The sequence below is a fragment of the Anopheles marshallii genome, chromosome 2 (genome assembly GCF_943734725.1).
Source record: "Anopheles marshallii chromosome 2, idAnoMarsDA_429_01, whole genome shotgun sequence".
Classification (NCBI taxonomy): domain Eukaryota; kingdom Metazoa; phylum Arthropoda; class Insecta; order Diptera; family Culicidae; genus Anopheles; species Anopheles marshallii.
This window is the reverse complement of record NC_071326.1, coordinates 52,034,214-52,053,023: the sequence shown is the minus strand read 5'-3', so window position 1 is coordinate 52,053,023 and position 18,810 is coordinate 52,034,214. Positions and strand designations below refer to the sequence as shown.

Here is an 18,810-nt window from a genome sequence, read left to right as displayed (position 1 = left end):
AGCTAACCTATTATACAGCTTAGACAAGCAGGACACAAAGAAAATTTAGCCATGAAAAACTCTGATTTTGAAGTTAATGTTTCCCTCGATAGTTGTTACTGCTTCGATCGATGCTCGGCACACGACGGATCCGCTCTCCTGCTCTGTATGCGTAATCGATTGTGTTTCATTAAACTATTTTTAAATACACTGGTTTCATATCTGCAAACCAAGCCACCTCGCCATGACTGTTCTTCGGCGTTGCACCCTCCTTGCAGGTCAACCAGTACGTGTCCATCAACCCTTTGCCCTGTGAAAAGAGGAAGAGACAAACGGAGCACACAGATTACAATTGAACACTATCGTGGGGTTGCTTTACGTTGAAGTAGTGCCGCGAGCTTACTTTTACATCGATCAATCCGCGGTGTTCCGTCTTGAATCCTCCCACCTTGACCAGCGCTTCGTTCATTTCGGCAGAAATGTGAATCTTTAACGCTGCAAAATCATACGGGAAAGGCACCGGTGAGTATAGAGTTTGAGGTGCTTTTTATAATGTGTTTTTTTTTTACCTTCACCGGTAGATTCCATGCGGGAGGCAGTATTAACCGTATCACCGAACAGACAGTATCTCGGCATCTTTGTACCAACGATACCGGCTACTACCGGTCCTGTATGGATACCGCAACGTATTTGTACCGGTTCGTTGGCTCTGGAAAAAAGACGCAAATAAGGATGCTGCACTGTTCAGCTGGGAGTGTTGCCGGGAAAGTGTTTCGACTAGTACTTCATAAAAGACTAGGCGCCTCCATAATTGAATCGTTTGGTCAGCGCTAACTGCTGCAGCTCAATGTTAACAACACATTTTTGCCATTATTTCGTTGGATAGTGTTGGCAATGGCTTATAGTCCTGATTAGTCTATACTACAATTTGCGAAAGTAAGGGCAACATTGCTAGAGAAACTGATACTTTTAAATGAACAAAATATATAACAAGCAAAAGCATTACAAAGAATAACAGTGGTTTGAATAGAAATAACATTTTGTATGTTAAAAAAGATATATAAATATAGTTCTAAAATGTAGATAAAAATTGCGTTACCTTGCCATTTTCAATTTTCTAGGCTATTTTAGAATGTAAAACAAGTTAATAACACAATTTAACTTAACCTGTACTATTTACGATGAATATCTTGCAATCATTAGATAAGCCGTTAATGACACGCGCTATCTGCAGTCTAAATTATGTTGCGGATAATTTGGATTCGCTTACTTATGTGGGATGCTGAAGTACCCGGAAGCATCCAATAGATCCAATGCCATTGTTGCTATTTCCGCCACATGTTTGTTACCTGCCATTTCCCATTCCGCGTTTGGCCGGAAAAGCGACCGGATATAAGGCAGCAATGGAAATAACGAACAGGCGAATAACCGGAAGCAGAAGAAGGAGAAAGAAATAAAAAAAAACAGACACGAAACAGAAAACGTTTTCGTTAACGAATTGAGATTTGTCCATTTTTGGTGCGGAAGATATCATGAAGTAGAAGCTACCACCGTTTTTCACCGGCAATCCGGAAGCCACCATGTAGGAGTCGCCAATGGTTTCGATTTTGTACACATCGTAACACTCAATGCGCTCGTCGAACATCCGGTAGATGGCATTCAGGAACGAGACCACCTGTCGATGTTACCGGGAAAGAGGAATGCACAGATAGCCAGCGGGATTAATATCATGGACGCATTGGCACGCACCAGAATGGGGCACGTCGGGCATCTACCTCCAACGGTGTACATTCTGCAGCAATTTCGGTAAAACCAACGATATCGCTGAAAAATATCGTCACTGCCGAGTAGTATTCCGCCGGGACCGTTTGGGCTTGCTTGAGCTGAGTGGCCACCGTCGGGGGCAGCATCTGGAACAGCAACGAGTCGGATTTGCGCTTCTCTCGTTTCAGCTCCTTCGCCTTGTGAGCCAGATTAATGGCGTACAGCTGTATGGTGGCGGCCGCATTCCTTACCAGTATGATGATGATTGGGGACACAATAAGGACGACCACGAGGATAGCGATGCCGAATGTTTCCATATTGTCTGCGGACTGGAGCACCTTCTGAACCTCGTTGCTACGAGGCCGATGGATGTAGATAGGACAGAGAAAGCAAAGCATGTTAGTGCTACCGAGGGAAATCACAGCCATTTATGCTTGCATGGCTAGGCCAGCATGGACACGGTAGAGGGCTTAACCACAAACAAAAAATCTTCCGAATGGTTATGTTACGCAATGCATAAGTAAAGGTCCAAGGCGGTGCTAAGATTTGTTTGCCACGGTTGCAAAGGACGATGGGATACATACCGTATGATCGACCGCAATGCTCTCTGTAGCTTTCGCAGTTCGTCGATGTAGTAGGCCATTGACTCGTAGTAAGAGCGTGCGTCGGCCACATTTCCTTCGCGCCGCAAATTCTTCTGGATAGTTTTGCTCCACTGGGTGATGTTGCCGTAGCTTCGCATTGTGAGAGTTATGTTCCGGTAGATTACCTTCAGCGATGGTACAAAATGCAAGGATCCGTTCAGCAGATCCCTCCCGAGAATATCATGCTGTACGTACTTGATGTAGGAATCGGGCTTGAGATATCCACGTCCATAGTAATTTATACCGTACACCGACGAGATGTCCAGACTCTCGATACTGCGAAGAAGGTTCTTAAAGCTTAGCAGAAATCGCCAAACTCCGCTCTTATTGGCATCCTTGATCTGGTTAGTGAGATGCTCCAGCAGGGCAGCATTGGCGGTAGTGTACCAGCGCAAAATCTGTGGCACAGTGCTGTCCTCCGTGCTGATGTTTGCTCGGAATTCTTGCAGTGTTTCACGAAATTCGCTCATGTTCAGCCACGTAACCTCTCCGTTGTTCGGTTGTATGGTGCGTATCGAAATGTCTGGCCAGGACGACATGTTGTCGAGTGCGAGATCCGTTTCAAAGAACGTGTCGCTCAAATTTCTCCGCAAAGCAATACCGTTCGTGTAGATGTAGAACGCCACATCGGACCGTTCCTGCTGCAGGCGTGTCACTACCTTTCCCAGGTCCGTCGCCATGGTAACCTGATTCTCGATCTCCGTCACCTCCATCCGATAGCTAACGATTTCGATCATCTCGTACGAAGTTTGCACAATCAGGGCGAGAATCGGGATGAAAGGGAGAATGATCATCTGCATCTGTTGCAGTTGCCGGCCGCGTTTGAATGCGGGATTTTTTGCTTCCGCACTGCAACACATGTTGCCATGATAGTTCTGCTGGGTACTGACATCTTCGGAACTGACCGATTTGATGGAGGAGCTGTCGGTGTGATTGACGCGGGATTTCATTTTGCTGGAATAAAGATAGTTAGCAGATGGGTCAGTTACAATACAACTTGCGATTGGGTTCTTTTAAATAATATAATAACCAATTTTCCAATTTATAAATACACTAATTTATAATAACAAGTTTTCGTTATTTATCCTCGTAAAAATAATACACTCAATATAATGCAGTTAATACAATTGCCATGGTGCCCGAATCACCCCTGTTCGCGACATGAGAGTGACATTTGAGTTAATTTACTTTTCTTAATATAAGGCAACTAGATTTATCGCTCTGTTGGTCTTATTAAACGAGTTTTATAGGAATCCTTCCTTCTTGAATGCACTGCCTTTGTTATTACTGCAAATTGTTATTATTGTAACTATTATTAATATGTTAATTTTCTAACTTCAAGGGGTTTGCATAAAATACTTCTATTAAGGAAACGAACGAGATCTCAAAGACAAAAACGGAAAAGGGAAACACGGACGGCGAAATCTAACAGGTATTATGAGTCATTAATGAGCGAAAATGGCGTGGGAATATGGATTGGAGATATGTCTTGATGATAACGATGATAACAGAACTGGGGTATCAAGATCATATGAGAGGAGACAAACGATGAAATATGATTGTGACTGGGAGTAACGTGTTCCCAACTGCTAACTGCTGTAATAGACGACAACGATGGGGACAGGAGGGAACTGTATCCGTATGCGTGGAAAGGGAGCGACGAGCAGCTACACGAGCAGCCATCCCGTCCATCACTTTAGGCCGGACAACTAAAACACCGAAGCATTTTCCAGGCGACCGGATTATAAATCCGAACACACTATTAGCCTTGTTAACCATGATTTCCACATGGTCGTGCAGCGACGGTTATCTAATGCATCTCTCTGCATGCCTCAAGCTTACACCTATCATCCTCCATTCCCCTGTCGCCTTATGTTTCAATGGTAACTCTCTGTTGTCTTCTCTATTTCTAATTTATGTTTATCTGTATTTCTACTGCATTGTTCTTAACCCTAATTTTTCTTTGTCATTTCATTGCATAATAAACATTACAAATGTAAAGTAGTATTGATTCGCTTTGAAATCAAAATATTTAAATTTACATATATTACATTTTGTATATTAACAAATGATACTAAACTATGATACTATTATGGTACACAAAAATTAACATATTAACATTATTAAATCTAGTTGCCTATATTAACACAAAAATTATTTATTTATTGTTTCTTAATAGTAGTCCTTATAACTGGGAGAGTCCTCATCATACCCATCATTTTGAATTTAACTTTTCTTAGCCAGCGACACAGTTCGTAGTATGATTATTGTGAAACCGTAGAAAAGAAGCCGTAGGACAAATAATGGTCGTAAAAAGATTAACTACTTGCTTTCTACTTATGCCCTATCGATAATAGATGCTATTACACAGTAAACATTCTCCATTAAAATTTATGAATTTCTCTCTTCTTGGCGTAACGACCTTCTAGGTCATGCCTGCCATTTCTCGCTTACTAGTCTTAATTTTACCATGTAGCCAGAAGGTCAGTCCTTGCCTTGGGTATCCTTGTCCTTGGGGATTGGTCCGGATGGGATTTTGGACCGGTCCTGTCGTTTTAAAAACCAGTACCGCTTCTAATACACTACCGACCGTCCCATTGGGTTACGAATGGTTAGCTATTCTCCTGTTTTCGTTTTGTTATTTCATTTGTATTTTGTAGGGTTTTCATAACTGGTGGGCATCCCAAATAACATTTTAAGTTTTATCATGGTTCTGAAGATTTATTGTTGATATTTTCATGTTCTTAAGTCTTATTGTAAGACATGTAGTGCTTGTTACCCTAATAAAATCGCAATAAGGCTATGTTTAGACTAAAAGGCCCATCTGCAGAACGTTGTTAAGACCATTTGTTAAATCCTTCTAGAATCCTAAGGTTAGAAATTTCTAGTTCTAGTGGGAGATATTTTACTCAACGTAGAGTACTCTCCTCTCTCATTTGTTCTTGAGAGCGGCTAAGCCTCATATTCAACTATCATTGTATTTCTCATTAATATGTATATTTGCTTCAAGTCAGCTGTCCTTACCGCTGATCTGAATTTTGGTTTAGGAGTAATTAAATCGCTTGCGTATGAGCAGAAACTCATGCCATGAAAATTTTATACCTTGAAATATGAAAAGCGCCTTAATTATAATGAAAATAAATGCATAGTTTTTTAAAATATTTTACCATTTTCATACGCACTACAATCGATCCAAAATCATTTTGTATGGGTGCACTACATTTCTCGTGATACAAAATAGTAACTTTATTTTTAAAATCATCGATTTCGCAGGTCAAGCCATAAAATTGTTAATCAAAAATCAGTATAGCTAGCTTAAATTGTGAACAATCAATGAAAAAAAAAAATATGCCAATAAAGATGGATTCCATTGAATTAAGTGCAAAAAATCTTCAATATGGATACCTACAGATTGTTTAGTTTTAACAGAATATTATTACAACCATATTAAAACTGCAAATACTTTACAAACACTGAAACAATACCACATTGTACCAAAATAGTCTGAAAACGCAGCGCTTGATACAATTAAAACGTTAAAGCAATAAAATTTAATAAAGGCACTTATGAAGACCAATAGCTCTTAAACAAATAATCACCTCACATACTGTCGAAAATGTATACAAATACTAATTGGTTTTAAAACTGGTACAAAAAAACTAAATGGTCTTAAGACACGAAGAATCCAACTGGTTTTATCAAAAAAGGCGCACTTAACAGTGCTTTAAAGTAAACAGGTAAAATAGTTTTAATGGTCAGTTTTGTAGTTATCTTTAAGTGGTTTTAAAGACATTTTAAATGTAAAAGCTATTTAGCCCAACAAACATTAATTATCAAACTAATTTGGTGTCGTACAACCTTGATTAAACTTTATTTAATTTTTTTAAGACAAGAAAGCATAGGAAATGTTCCTTGGGATTGTTATTTATTTTCCTATTTTCTGTACATCCTGATCCTTATACTAACTCCCGAGTATATTTTAGCTAAATTTTTGAGTTTTTTAATGGAAAAGATCATTTATATAATCATTAGTCGGTTAATATTATAGCTAATACAAACAAATTGGAGCGGTCCGGTGGCATGATAGTAGCGGCGCCGGTCTTCACACGAACGGACCGGACCAAAATCCCATCCGGGCCAATCCCCCGTAGCAAGGACTGACTATCCGGCTACGTGGTAAAATAAGTCGATACGGCCAGGCCGTTCTAACTAAAAAAAAAAAAATATTATAGCTAATACAAACAAATTGATTAAACTTATAATTAAATTAAATTAATTAAATTGAACCGATAATCATGTGAAAGAGGTGTGAAACGAACTTCAAATGCAAAACAAAATAAGTTGACTTTTTTATACTACGTATTTATAAAATTTGTGCTGTCAAATAATAAGAACGCAATTTTTTCGTACCGTGCTCTCTTGCTCTCTCGATCAACAAACACATCACGTGCCTCAAAAAAGGAAAACATCCAAAGTATGTAACGGGAAGCAGGATTAAAATAAGTTTTACCATCGCCGAATATACATAATGGAACGCACTGTGTTAGTTTAGCTCCACATGAACACACACACACACACACACACACACACACAGACATGAAAGGAAACAAAATTCCAACGCAGGAGATAATGGAGCGCTAGGATATGGATAAGATGAGCATAGGCATGGAGGTCAAAGTCAAACAAGGAAAAAACCTCTGTTGCCAATGTGGAAATTTTATCGACTGCCATCTAGCTCGTATTTTTTTCTGCGTGGGTTAATGAAGCGATTTGGTTTCAATTTTCTCGCGACACAGCTCTGAATCCAACTGGGTTCCATAGCCGAAACTGAGCCGTAACGCATCTAGTGAGGTTTTTGAAGATGACTAGGAATCTTGATCACTGCACTAACAAAGTATCAGTTTCGGGATCGGTTTTCATATCAAACTTGTTGTATGATGTGTGTTTTTTGCTTTCAACTTTTAAGGGAAACCTTATCAAAAAACAGAGTTTCTACTTGATGCGTACAAGTTTATTTTTTTAATTTAAGATAATCCGAAGAGATCAAAGTATGTTTTTAAATCCTGTATCAAATATTTATATCATTAATCTGAATGTAATGCATATGTTGTACACATATTTCGCAAATTAGAATGTTTGTGGTAGAAAAAACTCTCTTACCAATTATCAACAGGCGCCATCATGTCTAGTCACTCACAATAAACAACACTGTGAACGTATGTTTGTGGGATAACGTTAATCTAGCGAGGTTTAGCACCTTTTTGCAATGACCCAAGAAGCCGAAAAACATACTGTAAACCAAAGGTCGAGGAAAAACATTATACCACTATCTCTCATCGTTGTCCCCGTGTCGTCAGACGATAACGGTATCAAAAGGTCGCCTTGGAAAACCGATAGGTCAGCAATAGGTTTATGATGAATGTTTATCGTTCGATTCGGAAGTGCGGGATGCGCGGAGGCCGTGTTCGTGTCATGTAAAGGATTCTCTTCTTTGGCAGAAAATGTAAACAACATAAAGTGTTGTTTCTGTTTCCAGAGCCATAAAACTGAAGCTATTTGTGTAGTGTCATGCCTGTAGAAGGCAAAGTGTAATTATCGGCGATGTCCGTGAATGGTTAGAAAATCACGAACTTTCGCTCGGAAAGATGCTTCTACAATCAGAGACATGTCTTTTGATTACTTTACTTAACATTTATAGTGTCTCCTCTTACATCAGAGGCTACTTGCGGTTTATTTTTTTTTTGTATTTAAATGTATAATAATCAAGCGCCATGGTGTGTGTACAAAACCTAATTCCGCCGCGTTGCTCAAACTTTAATCAAACCTTGGGGTTAATCAAAAGGTTACAGTTCGTTGGTAAGGAAAGAAAAAACACGCAGTCCTATCTACAGTTATGTCTAAGACCTCCATCAATCTCACTTGAAAATCGTAATCCCTTGCATTGCTAAGAACGGACTGGCAGAACAAGTCAAATTGATAAAGGGCAGTAACAAAAAAACATTCTGATAGAATTAAGTTATCCGTGAGCCAGCATCCTGAGCGGGAAATCCTAAAGGGAAAGATAACCAAGGTTGGAAAGCTAATCGCAAAGTGTCACTGTTAAAAAAGTAAGCGGAAGAGATAAATTTAATTAATACGTTGTCTTGCTGACTTTTCTTTATCTCTGATACCACTTTGCGGGATTTGCTTAACATTACGATTTCTACACTACCGCAGGATTAGACTTTCATCCGCTGTAAGCTAACACGCTTTCCAATCTAAGCTTCCAATGGCCGACTCGGTGAACGATGCCGAGGAGGACTCCATCAATTTTATGCTCCACAGGTAATAAACATTGATGAACCGCACAAAGAAAGTCTACGACCGTCGAAGGACTATTTCAACGTCCCAGTGCAGTCTCAACAGGCAATGATGACGACGATGGTCGGTAACATTCTACTGCTAACGGCATAACGCTACAAATGAAGTGTGTTGCGTTGGTCAAGACGTGCCCGCCGGTTTAACTGCACATTTGCAACAGCAAATGTAGTGCGGCGACGTGCAGAGTCAACGGTAGTGGAGCAACATTTGAGAAAGCGTAAATAATAATCATCGACAGTTGGTCGGGAAGGAAACGGGTTTAATCGGTGGACCAGTGTCCATGGGTAGAGGGCAGTATGCAGCACCAGTGTAAAACATGGCAAACACATGATGAATTATCCTATCATATTATCGTACACGGTGGCCCATCAAATGGCAGACATTTAACTTTTTTTTTTTATTTAATAAAGGACGGCCAGACCTTATTGCTCAGACATTGACATAGCAGAATGGATCGAAAGGTTTTGTCCTAGCGTTTGTAATATTTAAAATGTAAAGTAAGTAGTAGATAGTAAAGACATTTGTGTTTAAGTGTACTTAATCAATGTACTTGATCAATGAATTTCCTAACTACGCGAGTCATAATATCATAACAATGATATTACTTCACGGTTTTTTCTTTAAACTAAACTTAATTTAGTTTCAAATTTAACCGGGGCTGCCCGGTGGCATAATGCTAGCATCGCCAGTATTCATACGAACGGACCGGACTAAAATCCCATCCGGACCAAATCCCCCGTACGCAGGACTGCTGAACAGAAAGCTTTTCTGGCTCTGCCAGGCCTCTTGAGGTTGTTGTGCTGATAAAAAAATCTTAACTTACTTAACTTGTTCAACAACAACTTGCTTTATTTAAATGTATTTGGGGTTGTTTCAAGAATGTAATCATGATACGGCAATTCTGCTTGTTATATTTATAATATTTGAGAAATAAATTTATTTGCATTCTTTAATCTTTATGTTTGACTACAGAACTTGAATCAATTGTGACTTTAGAACAGGGGTCGGCAAAGTGCGGCCCGGCAAAAGATTTTACCTGGCACGATAGAAAATTTGAAAATGCTAACAAACATCTCAAGATACTATACAATACCAAAACCACGATACTAACAACAACATCTAACATCTATGAAATACATAAAAAAATACAAAAAAAATGTCATATTTATCCACCATTTTATACAAAATGGAAAAAAACAGACAGAATTGAAAAAATCCTGCGTGCATCTTAGCAAAACCAAAACGTATGGTTAATTAATAAGAAAATATGGTTAAATAAATATAGCGATAGGATATCACTTCTTTCATGAGTGTAGAACCTCGGTAGTGCCTGTTTTTACTATCTGGCACAATTCGTGAAAGGTCTTCCGTCCCCCTGCTTTAGCAGTTTGAACTGGTTTTCGAAAATTAGAAAGCGTGTCACTAGAGCGTCAAATAGGAGCGCTTTTAACACCTGTTCTATTACGTTTGTTATCGCAACCAAAATGCTAGAAGCGACACTCACATGAATACGTGCTTAGTAAAGTTCAACAAAGGCAGTTAAATAAACGCTATTTTACATCAATCAACTTGGTTTTATGGCATTTTAACAATAAGTACCACATGCTTGGTGCGGTGTGTTGGAACTAAATCTACAAGGAATTCTCCACAACTGAACCACTTAGCCTTGCTGAAGTTATACAACTGTTTCACAGTCATTACTGAGATTCTATAAAAGTACAACATCGAGAACATCAAACCATAACAACAGTTCAAATATAGCACCTGTCAACTAAATTCCAGTATACGCTTCACTTTCCGGTCATAGCAGCTAGTCTTTAATACTCCGTAAAAATTTAGCAAGGATATTTGATTCAAAAAGGTAAACTAGTCGAACTTAATCCCCAACTCAATCCAACAAACAAAACGCGCGCCATTTTATTCGTCAAACCTCCTCTGCATCGTGATTCAAATAACGACTCGCAGCCCAGTTGACTTCTGTCAATCGTTTCGCCAATATTGATATTGCATTCCGTAAATATTTATTCCACTGAATAGATAAGATTGATGCTTTGAAAAGTTCGGTAAAACATAAAAAAATGATTGAAAGCCAGAGCTACTTCACCTATTTCAGACATATGAATGCATTCCTAACAAACTTACGTATGTGTATCTATTCTTTTACAGCTGCAAAAGATTGTTTGAAAGTATAATGTTGCCCTTGCTCTAGTTATAGAATACTTTTCGACTTTGTTTCAACTTTTAAGAACATTACTAGGGATGTTTTTTTTTCTTACAGATGCCACCCGATGTTTCTAGAACAACGGAGAACAAAATGATAAAAAAACACAACAAATATCTTCTGCTTTGGTCGGTAAAGTAGATTTACCACAGATTCGACGTTACGGTAGCGATATCCTTCAACTGCTAACGGTTCCCTATTTTGTGACCGTGCCTTGCGTGCCCAATGTAGCTAGTACATATAGATGATAGACGGTAATCCTTCGCCTGCATCGACACTACACTCCTACCGAGGATAGTTTTGTTGAAACGTATTACATATTTCACGCCACGGAACGGCAAAATCGACACTGCACCATCGATGGCACTTTGAGCACCTTAGCACCCTCACACCGATTACCGTACCGTTCCTGTTCCCGTTCGTGCGCACACTTCGCTGGATGTAGAATTTGAATGAGTATGAAATTAGATTAGATGGAACGGCAACTGCTGTCGGTTGCCTTGAGAGATCGGATAGCGACTGATAGGGGAACGTCCGACCGATCCGAACCCACCGGACGCGTACGGACGACTGACGGAGCTAGCTCGGACTCGTGGTGTAGCAAAGACATCTTCATCTCAAACCGAGGTGACGAGGATAGTAAATACCGCACCGACACACTGCACGAGCACGCCACCAGTTGATCAGTGGCTACCCGCGAGCACCGGGTAGGCGGTTCAGGACAACGCACACGCATACATCGGCACCAAATCGCCCGTTGGACCGTGTGACAGCGTGTGGCGCGCGCGGTTCTCCCGACCTAGGACGATAGGATAACGAACACCGACGACGACACCGCAGACACTGTCTCGCGGATAGGGCCATCGATGCGCCTCCATCCCACGGCAGCGGTAGTAGTTATTGGAGAAGCCATTGTGTTTTTTTTCCCTACACCACTCACACACGCACACGGTGGGAAAACCGGCAGGGACGTGGGTACGAATGTGGGAAAACAAATTCATCAACCCGCTACAGGACAACGGCTGCATTCGGCTGTAGTGTGCGGTTGCGCCGGTGTGAAGCAGTGGTAGGAATATTTGAATGTTATTTATTTTGTTGATCTTTTTGTACATTGAGGTTTGAGCATTTCCCATTCTTTCCACCCCTACATCCATCCACCCCCTACAAGGTGGGGGGATAGTGGGGGGTTAGTGGCAGTTTGTGGAAAGCTGTAACCATTCAGCTATTTTCTATCACTGTGCGGCTATTTTTATCATCTTACTGAAAAGCTTTCGGAAGTGGTTTGATAGTCTTGGTCTATATGCACGAAACGCCACCATATTTATTCCAGGGACGGTTTCATAAAAAAAAATACGCATGTATTTTTTGTGGAAAAATGTAGACACATTCGCATGTGGGGATGAACTTTGGCAATATTTAAAGACTTATACAAAGATAGCACACACACACACCACACGTTTGAAACTTGCAAATAATTATAACTTGATTATATTTCTGGCAATACCAAAAAAAAAAACAAAAATAACCGATTGTCGAACGGTTTATCGCACATGTTTACGGTTCGCTTGCTTCGCCAAAGTGTAGCCATCGAGTTCAATAAATTGAACCGATGTGTGTGTACGCCGCCGTTTAATCATACATCCATAATTGACAAACTGCTGCTGTGTTTGGTTATATTGCTAGCTTTTCCGGTAACAGGTCTGCAAGAAAGGAAATAATTGACCCGACCCGTCCGCATACCACCTCATCGGCCCAGCCGTGATGTGATGTGTGTGTGTGTGTGTGTTTTGTGGGCCCTGTACACATTACGTCACTCATTTTGGCGCCTGCGGTAAGAGCATAAACATGAAGCGCGACAAAAATACACGAAATACCGCAGGCAAGCGCAAAAAAAAACCCGCGTGGAAACAGATCACTACTCATATCATTCGAGAAGAAAACCATAAATCATCACACCACGTGCAGCAGCAGTATGCCCCCGTTCGGTAATCCTTTTGGCTTCGGGTGATGATTTATCGACCATCGCTCCGTCTCCATTTCCACCGGGTCTCGAGGGTGTGAGATACCACCAAATCGGTTGGGTTACGGCTGAAACTCCTATCGAGAATCCCTGTGAATGCAAATCAGTAAACGGGTTTCTTCAATACCAATGCATGCCGTTGGTTTGTCGGTTTCCTGCGATGGGAAGGAAGAAGGGTTTTGTTTGCACATTCCACTCATGTTCCCACACCACAATCGGTCGCGACACGCCGGGTCTTTACATACGTCCGTAAGTCTTTGCGCCGATCCGGTGGCGCCATTTTCCAATATAGCGACGGGTTCATGTGTGACATTCGTGTGAATAAGTTGCTGATGAAAGACTAACGCGGGCAATGCAACAGGTGACAAACAAGAGACAAATATTATTTCTTCCAGGCAGGAAAGTTTATTGATAATACATCTTTTTAATAAAAACAAACCATTCTTCACAATACTTCCAAAAATATTCAAAATATAGGTGTACATAAAGCAAAACTAATCACCTGACCAAATGGTCAAAAATAAGTTGCTGGCTAACCGAATTACATTAAGCTCATTTATCTTGCCCGTCATCAAACCGATTGAAGGAAACATCCAATTGTCAGCGAAGATAGGAGTGAACGAACGATGTCAGCGTGCCGTCTGCCTAGTTCCACCATCGGGACGAATATTTCACAGTTCAGAAAACTTGTTATCTGTATTGCTGCGTCCTGGCACGCCTGCCTGGGTGTCATTCATTAACGGTGATCAGTGGGCGAGTGGACGAGAAATGCGAACCAGCGACACGCATAAACAGTTTTGATTGATGACACTTTTCGTAAGCCCACGTGTAACTACCGCAAACGTTAAGTGGTGAGCGTGCGTGCGTGCTTGAAAGGGAAAATAAAGTGTGAGGGCACCGGCCACGGATGCTCTTCGCGATTCTTGGATGCGCGCTCTTACGCGATCAACAAGTGGGTTATCAACAATCAAAAATCAAAACGTACGCTAGATTGTTTGAAAGCTCATATGAATTTGTTGTGGGAAAAATGGCGTTGGGACTTATTTTATCGGAATTCCTAGAATAAATTTATTTGAGAGCCTTTTTTCCTTTTGGAAGCAATTTTAGTACAAACATTTATCAGCTGTTATATTCATAGCAAAATAGATAGGACAGACTCAAGGTGGCGTACTTTTGCGTGCTTTTTATGTGCTTTTACCAGCGCCATCTGTAAATTTCTTTCTTAAGCTCTCAAACAGGACATATTTCACTCTGATATTCAAACAAAGCAACGTTATTTCGAAGCATTGTAAGAGAAGTGTAACATGATTGGTTTTTTTGTCTTAAAGCTCGCTTTTTTGTAGTTGTAGCTGTCTAAAAAATATACCTAATAAAAGTTAAGGTCAACCGGAAGGACATAGTTGTTTGATATATGTTGTTGGATAATCAAACACTATCACTTAAGTATTCATAAAGACATGTGAATTTCCGAGGAAATAAACAAAATAATATATATAATTGTACAAATATAGTAAGCCAACAAAAAACAAACACAACAGGAAAGTCCGAAATAGAACAGCTGATTCTACATTTGAGCAACATAGTCTCTCGGTTGTCTCGGACCTGGTGACAAAAACGAAATTGACTCGACTGTCCAGGCGCCGGTTCCAGGTGGACATGTCATTAGAATAGCCTTCCTATAAAAAGTTCTTTGATGTCGTCCTAAATGACACAGGAGGAACGATGTGGTCATCGACGGGAAGTTGCTTAGAGGACTCCTGCAACAGGCCAAGAGGTAAAGGATTACGTTTTAACACGTTCAATGTACGAGTAGTATGAAAATCATGTTTTCTTTCTCAGATTTCAACGACCAAGAACAATAATTTCAAACAATCCTAATTTTGGCAACATATGGTGTGTGTGTTTTTTTTTTTGGGAATAATTAAACGAAACTGTCCCAGCCATAACAAGTTTCGTCTAACTATTTGTTTTATTAGATACTCATTTGTGTGTTTGCAATCATTGCTTATTGAACTATTTAACACATTGTTTCATTGTAGCGTATAGTTATTATTTTCTGTTAGAATACTCATTCATTGTGACTGCTTTAGCACACTTTCTTTCTAGAATTTTATATTTACAGGTTTCGTCGCTTGTGGCTCATTGCTTCATTGCATTGCGCATTGGTTATCTCGCCACTCGCTTGTTCGGTGCGGGTGATGATGTAGTATATGTTCGTGCCGTTGCTTTCTTTTGATTTTTTTTTACTATGCCCATTGCAACAGTTTAAGGGATAAACGGGAACAACTAGCATCGAATCCTCGATTCCTATTTCTGGAATATAATTATCTCATACTCGTAGGTGCGATTTGCAGCTAACCCAGTCCGGTACAAACCAAAAATGCTTAACACAATTTTGGGAATATGTCTTACTTTCGTTCGATATCACCCACATTGGGAGTATCGTGTGGGAATGGTTGATTCAAGGATTGGACCTGTTGTTGTTGATGCGCTTGCTCCTGTCGATTAACTGCTGACTCTTCCATCTAACAAAAACAATAGGACACATGTTAGTGAAATACTTGCCAATAAAAGATACCAATAGTGTAGAAGCTTACCAATTGTCTTAGCATCGCATAAATAGCATATTTAAGCTCTCCTGTCCGCGTATCTATGCGTTGGTTTGAAGCAGCTACGTCAATAGCGTACGCATTATTGGGACGCATTACTTCAGGTGCTGAGTCCAGCGATCTTGATTTGTCCAAAGCCAGCTTGGAGTATGGAATGGGAAGCACTTCTAACGCAACCACGGAGGGATCGAGAGCCTCCGGGTATAGTGAAGAGGCGGAGGATCCGGATCGCTTACCATGCCCTCCATAACACGCATGACCAAAAGCAGCACAACCTCCTGTTAAAAGAGAGAAAGAGAGATAGCGATACAGAGGAAGAAAGTATTCAGTAAGTTGGAATTAGGTTAAACGGAACAAAGCCGTATACGAATAGTAAAAACGAGTATTTCAATACTTTTAAGTAAAATATTGTTGAATATAAAAATATCATACAGAAACCATGATAAAAAAAACATTAACGATATAGACCATAAAGATATTACAAATATGTTATAATGAAAATATTACCATCAAGCAAATTGAGGAATACATTAAGCACGTTTACACGATCTGCACTGTGCACTAATTTCTCCTATCAGCGAATATTTTTTCCATATGTTCTCAATATGCACATTATGCATTCGAGCATATACAACCTTTCTCGGACAAAAAAATAATCCAATTGCAACACAATAGATAGCACAATTCTTTTGTACTATATTGTTCTATCTAAAAACAAAAGACATCTATAGATGACTTATAGTTTGAGTGAGTTAACGTAAGCTGAGATAAATAATTATACAAATATTCAATTTGAGATCAGCTGGCATTCCTACTGGCGCTAAGCTACCAGGTATGTAGATTCTTTCGCACGACAGGGTGGGGGTTGGGTCCACCCAGCCAACTGCCGTAACTAATTTGTTAATTTATGATGGAGACGCACGGTTGTTTACTGATGATCGAACAACGCTTATGTTCGTATCCAAAGTTTTATAAAAAATAGACGATGATATTTTTTTTTTTTGAGTAATCGTATCAACTATAATTTAATATTTTTTATGTACTTCTAACAAATATTACTATTTCTCTTGAAATATTACATTATACTACTATATTTTATTTATTAGAAAATATTTCTCGAAATGTTTCTGTCACAGCACTAAGAGCAAAAGCAACACCGCCGTTTTTGATGAAATAAATACGAAAATGAAATGATGAAATAAATGAATTTTTTTTAATGATTTGAAAATGATACTTACAGAAATAAATACAAAGTTTTGAATTTCAAGGGACCATAAAAAAACTCTAACATGAACTAAACCTTACCATGTGTAATTAATTTTCTGCTTTAAAATATGTTTCTAAATGACTGATAAGTTTTTATGCAGTGTTTATGTTTTATGCAGTGTAAGCGATTTATAACCGCATCGTTGTAATTTCAGCTAAAAAAAAGTCATCTGCATTGAAATTATTATATTTGCTACGACAAAATAATCCAATATTTAATAGAAAAATAACATATTTTGCTGCGAAAGTCAGAGCTATTACATTGTAATTACTATGAAACAGTATAAGTTTATTTAAACATTATCAAAAAAATTGTAATTTTACGTAAATAACTGTCATTGTTTCAATTTTTGCATCAGAACAACAATGCATTAAACAATTTAATTATCGTATTGCAAAAAGAGACGACTCAATACGGCGAAAATGCGTCATACTGTAAAATAAATATATAAATCAGAAAAAACTAAAAAGGCTAAATTTACTGATTTTTCTAATCAAATAAGTATGTTTCAGAGAATGAATCAAAAAAGTTAAAATAAATATGTGTCGCTCGCTCCTTCCACTGGGCATGCTACCGTTGCCACTAAATTACGACCCCACTGTGGGTGAAAGTGCAGCGCAATGCAGCTCACAACAAGACAAAGTGTGCACCGTTTTATTTATGTTGCGTTACCAAACGAACGAGGTTGATAGCATTATTAAGTGGGAAATTGTGCGCGATTCCTGACATTGGCTTGAATGAAGCAGACGGCACATAAACTGATACCGACGTCTTCAAGATGGAAACAATGCATGGGGTGGTGTACATTCGCCATTGCTACACAGTCTACCGTCCTGCTAAAAATGCTTTCGCGTAACAAACCCAACCTCCGGAGGAACACAGGACGAAAGACGAATGTTGCATGAGCGCATCACAATGGCACATCCAGAGGAATATGATAATAATATTACAGATAGTAATGAGGGCCAATGAGTGTTAGCAGTCATTCGTTTCCGCATGTTGGCTTCCTCTCCGGCAGGTAATACAGGCATTGCAGTGGTGTGAAAATGGATCATTCGTACCATTGTTGACTGTCTTCTCTTTATTATCGAAGTTGTCGTCATTGGGAAAAGAACGAAGGTTCGATGGTTCTAAATTTTGCTGGTTATAAAATTTTACTAAACTCGTCCAATGTTGCGGTGGGATTGGAGGTGCTTTTCTTTGGAGTAGACAGTTCAATTTCCTTTCTGTAGTCTGGGTGGTTGAGCTATTCCGTATCCAAAAATTCGTTCACCCTGTTTTTCTAGTCCAGTGTGCTAATTTTGTGCTTCATGAAACTGCTGATATAGCTGTTACTATAACAAACTCGTGTATCGCATAGTATGTCCACAATGAAGAAAAATATTGTACATGTTCTTATAACATGGCACATCAAATATCTGATATGGAAGGAATTTAATTGAAAACACTTACTTTTTCCGCTTGTACTCTGTACCAGCATAGCAACTATTACCAGGGCGAAACAAATGGTCGATATTTGATGCATCTTTGAGTGTCTATTTTACTGCTGGAATGAGAAATGGCGTGTGGATTAGTTTGAGCATTTGCTGTTTTTGATTCTATTTACACTGCTTGCAACCGCATGCAATTAGACAGCCGACATGAAAGTGTTAAAATATTGCCACTTCAGATCTGGCATGGCTTATCACAAGAATAACTAATATCAGCCCACAGGCAAATAAATAACACCCCAGCAGTGCAAACCCGATTTCCTGCCATTGGGAATTGGACCTTGGACCATTATCATAGCAGCAATGGATTAATCTATCCCGTTTCTTCCACTAGGTAATGGTGTCCATCTTTGTTAGATATTTAAATTAAATTCAGTGGTTGTAACATTCAAAAACGTTCTGCTTTGCTGATGAATCCGAAACCATAAGTCAAACGATGGAGATTGTGTGCGGTGT

The 18,810-nt window shown here is 39.4% G+C and overlaps 2 protein-coding genes across 2 annotated transcripts; both read right to left on the bottom strand.

Annotated features, from left to right (window-relative positions):
• Positions 1–169: 169 nt before the first annotated feature.
• On the bottom strand, positions 170–3,337 carry LOC128709732 (uncharacterized). The gene is made up of 7 exons (XM_053804740.1): positions 2,328–3,337; positions 1,755–2,097; positions 1,528–1,654; positions 1,250–1,379; positions 549–688; positions 383–474; positions 170–289 (listed from the first exon to the last, which is right to left on the bottom strand). The coding sequence occupies exons 1-7, from the start codon at positions 3,335–3,337 to the stop codon at positions 170–172; spliced, it is 1,962 nt and encodes a 653-aa protein (XP_053660715.1).
• A 12,059-nt stretch (positions 3,338–15,396) lies between these two features.
• LOC128709000 (uncharacterized) lies at positions 15,397–18,389 on the bottom strand. Its single transcript, XM_053803982.1, has 3 exons — positions 18,317–18,389; positions 15,586–15,875; positions 15,397–15,513 (listed from the first exon to the last, which is right to left on the bottom strand). The coding sequence occupies exons 1-3, from the start codon at positions 18,387–18,389 to the stop codon at positions 15,397–15,399; spliced, it is 480 nt and encodes a 159-aa protein (XP_053659957.1).
• Positions 18,390–18,810: the final 421 nt, after the last annotated feature.

Coding starts and splice junctions, on each gene's coding strand:
- LOC128709732 (XM_053804740.1), bottom strand. CDS start 3,337: ATGAAATCCCGCGTCAATCACACCGACAGCTCCTCCATCAAATCGGTC. Junction 2,098..2,327: donor GCATTGCGGTCGATCATACG/GTATGTATCCCA, acceptor TCGGCCTCGTAG/CAACGAGGTTCAGAAGGTGC. Junction 290..382: donor GCGGATTGATCGATGTAAAA/GTAAGCTCGCGG, acceptor CTCTTTTCACAG/GGCAAAGGGTTGATGGACAC.
- LOC128709000 (XM_053803982.1), bottom strand. CDS start 18,389: ATGCATCAAATATCGACCATTTGTTTCGCCCTGGTAATAGTTGCTATG. Junction 15,876..18,316: donor ACAGAGTACAAGCGGAAAAA/GTAAGTGTTTTC, acceptor CTCTTTTAACAG/GAGGTTGTGCTGCTTTTGGT. Junction 15,514..15,585: donor ATGCGATGCTAAGACAATTG/GTAAGCTTCTAC, acceptor TGTTTTTGTTAG/ATGGAAGAGTCAGCAGTTAA.